The sequence below is a fragment of the Pinus tabuliformis genome, chromosome 1_1 (assembly GCF_031772625.1).
Source record: "Pinus tabuliformis cultivar Carrire ecotype Pingquan chromosome 1_1, CPIR1, whole genome shotgun sequence".
NCBI lineage: Eukaryota > Viridiplantae > Streptophyta > Pinopsida > Pinales > Pinaceae > Pinus > Pinus tabuliformis.
The window spans coordinates 846,043,277-846,047,382 of NC_142297.1; the positions used below are offsets into that span (position 1 = coordinate 846,043,277).

The following is a 4,106-nucleotide window of genomic DNA, read 5'->3' on the forward strand; positions in this document are numbered from 1 at the left end:
AAACCTAAATTTCTCATGGTAAAATTTGCATCTCTTTGAAAGTGCACTCTGTTCATTTAGTTAAAGGCTGCACATTCTATTCAATCTAAAAGGGAAGCACACCCAAACCTTAATTTATAGTTGTCGATTGGTTACTAGTGAGAAAGAGCATTGGAGTGTCCGACCATAATTATCACATTTGAAAAAAATTACAGTTATAAAAAATGTAAATATAAAATTCAATAGGAAAAAAATTGGAATTATATATCTTACAAATATTTATAAAAGAATTTATTATTCTTTGTTATAGGAATTTATTATTTTTAGCAACTATAAATTTACTATCTTCTACTATATTTTAATATGAAATTTACTTTTTTCATAATATACTTTTTAAAATGCAATTCACTGTTACTATATCTTTTTAATATCTAAATTTCTGTTTTCTAACTTTTAATATTAATTTTTATTAAGAAAAATCACTATTAAATTAAACTAAAATTGTAATTTCTTAAATATTAATATAAAATTTCAGTTATTTATTTTTTAAATATTAAATTATATATTAACCAATTTATTACTAATTCTATTACAATTTTGTTTTGTTTTTTGTTTTTTAATTTTTTAAATATTAAAATTTTTATTCGCAATAATCCATATGTAATACAAATCACTGAATTTTTAGCTGAAATAATCAAACATATTTATTTTCATTTTTTGAGCCAATACAACCCAACATAATAACTATAACCCTACAGAAAAATACACCTGGAAATTTGTAGGAGCCAAACCTCCATACACCACAATTAGACTGCACGTCTGAACTAATACCCAGGGATCAATCCTGACCCGAAGAACCATATGAACAGAGCTGCAACTGCCACTTAATTGATCTGTTTGTTTGTATGTAATCTTTTGATACCCGCGTATTCATACAATGAATTCTTCCCCTCCACACCGCGGGAGAAATACCATTTCATGTAATCTTCATGACTAAAATTTCTGAACAAGCATGGATGACTTTCATCTATCAGTTCTTCTGCTGGACCGATCTCTGCTTCGAGTTCAGGAGCATAAAACACCCCAATCGACAGCCTATCCCTGCAACGGTCTGTCATTGCCCGATGTTCTATGCTTTTGTATCTTCCATTACTCATTACCTGAAAAACCAACCACACAACAAAAAAACATTTATCAAATGAAGTTTTTTTATTTGAAAATATCTAGTCTCTAGTTACATAAAATAAAAATTATGAATACCAGATCTCCCCATCTAACAATTAAATTGGACTAAAACACGCACCAATTAAAGACCATAAGCTTACCTCTATCAAATTTCCAACGTTAATGACGAGAGCATAAGGAATAGGTTGCACAGGTATCCATTGGTCATCCTTGCGGACATTTAATCCTACTACTTCATCATCCTGCAATAAGAGCGTAATGCCAGTCATGTCTGCATGTGGGCTCAGCCCAAACACACGATCTGGTCTGGGGCACTTAGGATAGTAATTCATCCTCATTTTTTGGTATGTCTTTCCAAATTTTTTCTCAAAGAAATCAGGCTTCAACTGTAATGTCTCTGCAATTAACCCCAACAGCTTCCCAGCAAGTCCTTTAATTTGGGTATTGTATGCATCCACAATCTCCCTGTCAAACAACCCCCACAGCACTATCAGTAAAACAGCAGCAAGACCAAAAAAACCTATACATATTCCATGGAATTTTTCAAAACCCAATCTTTATGTCCAGTATCCTCAAAACAATACAAGTCCATGTTTAAATAGGTCAAGAGCTTCATAGTTTATATGGGTATTACGGATTCAGTATCTGAACTAGTAGCGTTTTGCCATATTTGATATCAGAGTGCCAATTGCAGGGATTTAGCTCCCGTCAGGTTCACAGGTCGAACTTTACTGGTGCAACGGTGGAATCTAAACAGAGGAGTGGCAATGCTAAGGGTGTAGGGTGTTTTGTTAGATGGAGAAATTATTACAAGTTGCCATGTATCAGCAATAAAGGTTTTGCACAATTTTGTTAGATGGAGAAATGATTACAAGTTGCCCTGTATCAGCTATAAAGGTTTTGGACAATTCCAATTCTTTTCAAGGGTGGGATAATGAAGTTAATTTTTTTTCTTTTAAATACTGGATTTTTGGATGTCGGTCAAGATTCTAATTAGTTATTTGCTATATAAAATAGCATACTGGAACAGCGATTTTTTTTCCATAAAGTCAGTGACGCTTTCTAGATTTTCCGGACACTGAAACACATATTTGAAATCATTTCAAGGCAGATCAATAAAATTGAAATGATATCGAAAATTAATTTTTTTTTTTTACTATATATTTTAATTGCATTCGCACAAGTTTTTTTACCATTCGATATTGATTAAATTTTGAGATGAAAATAATAATATAATTTTATAATTATAATTAAGTTAGATTATAAATTGGTGTATTTGGATAATGAGATATTTTTGTTTTTTTTCCTAATTTTTTTTACAATGGGTATATTATCTCAATAAGTTAGATTATAAGTTGGTGTAATATATTTGGATATTGAGATATTTTTGTTTCATTTTCCTTAATTTTCTTGACAATTGGTATGTTATTTCAATTCATCCTTTGATGTATGGTAAATGTCGATTTGTCCCCGTCAAGTGTTATTCATACTTGATCAATTTACATATGTTTAGCTAGAGTAGTAGGGATGGTGGTTTTACATCCCAGCTGTTTCCAGACGTCTCAATCCTAGGCTTAACTATGAGTTCTTAATATATGTGGCTTGCAAGTTGTTGCATATATCTAAGGAGAGAAAGATAGACATCCTTTTGGAGTCTAGGATCTACTGTCTCCAAGGTGAGCAAGATAACTACCATTCTGTCCAACCACCTAAAGTGATAACCACAATTGACAAAAACTTATTCCAAAGCTACAAGATATCAAACTAAAAGACTAAAACATGGCCGGAAAAAAACACAGTGATTCCACCCAATAACCCCACTAGATCAATATATATATATATATGAATAATAATAATAATAAAATATAATGTTTTAATTTTAATTTTTTAATTTATTTCACTATTATTATTATTATTATTATTTTTTTTTATATATATATATACCCATATATGGGATAAAATTTAGCCTATCTGTTTGAACAAAATGGGTTTGAACTTTGAAGTGCACCTGAAATCGGTAGGTTGAGCAGGCCAGACATTCAAATCTCTGTAGTCGGAAGGAAACATTATCAAACCCAACAAGTCACCCCAATCCAGCTTTTGCTTTTCAGACACGACGAATGTCTGGCCATAACCCTGAAGATCTCCTGGTTTCACTGAATACTTCTGTTTCTCCTCCAAAGGAAGCTGGAAAAACTCCTTTCCAACTCTCTTAACAGCATCTATTAATGTGTTGGGGATACCGTGATTCACAACCTATAAGACGCCAACCAAAATATATTTAGTTATTTTTCTTGCAAAACAGTTCATCACACCAAGAGAGCAGGAGTTCATCAAATTATACCTGGAAGAAACCCCATTCTTCACAAGCCTGGGCAAGTTTCTTAATCTCTTGTTCTCTGTACGTTCCTGCTGAAATCTTGGCCATGTCAATGATGGGGATGTCCAGCTGACGACCAGACAATGAAGTTGGTGTTGGTCTTTCTTCGTCCCCTCTAATATATCTTTCTGGTATGGCATCCTTCTGCTTTTTCACTAGTTCTTGAACGCTGTCGACTGTAATAAAAGACCTACCCCAATTGGGAAGGTTTCTGTCAGCACTCTCATAAGGTGGAGCCATCGTTCCAAACAGTGACTGAGGAAATAAATTGAAGCGAACTCCTATAACGCAGCTTGGTGCAGGCAATATTGATTAAAATCGGAGTTTTGGGTCAAATTTATAGTGGTAGGAGCTCAATGGGAATTGAAACGCGTTCATGACCGGGACTTTGCATACAGGGAAAAGTTCAAGAGTGTATTCGCCGTGGCTTCCGGGACGCCAGAGGTGACCTTTATCCTTTTGACTTATATTTAGGGAACATTGTAAAAAGTCGTATGTTGAATATGGAAAAGTCTTTCATTGTGCTTTGTGGAAAAGAGTATTCTCCCAGTTCCCACAACAG

The 4,106-nt window shown here is 33.4% G+C and overlaps 1 protein-coding gene across 1 annotated transcript; it reads right to left on the reverse strand.

Moving 5' to 3' along the window:
- Positions 1 to 652: 652 nt before the first annotated feature.
- LOC149216902 (protein LATERAL BRANCHING OXIDOREDUCTASE 1-like) lies at positions 653 to 3,827 on the reverse strand. The gene is made up of 4 exons (XM_089391287.1): positions 3,509 to 3,827; positions 3,173 to 3,420; positions 1,305 to 1,629; positions 653 to 1,139 (listed from the first exon to the last, which is right to left on the reverse strand). Exons 1-4 carry the CDS (start codon positions 3,782 to 3,784, stop codon positions 864 to 866), a joined length of 1,125 nt encoding a protein of 374 aa, XP_089247413.1. The 5' UTR covers positions 3,785 to 3,827; the 3' UTR covers positions 653 to 863.
- Between the last annotated feature and the right edge of the window lie 279 nt (positions 3,828 to 4,106).

Coding starts and splice junctions, on each gene's coding strand:
- LOC149216902 (XM_089391287.1), bottom strand. CDS start 3,784: ATGGCTCCACCTTATGAGAGTGCTGACAGAAACCTTCCCAATTGGGGT. Junction 3,421..3,508: donor AAGAATGGGGTTTCTTCCAG/GTATAATTTGAT, acceptor GGCGTCTTATAG/GTTGTGAATCACGGTATCCC. Junction 1,140..1,304: donor ACGTTGGAAATTTGATAGAG/GTAAGCTTATGG, acceptor TTGGTTTTTCAG/GTAATGAGTAATGGAAGATA.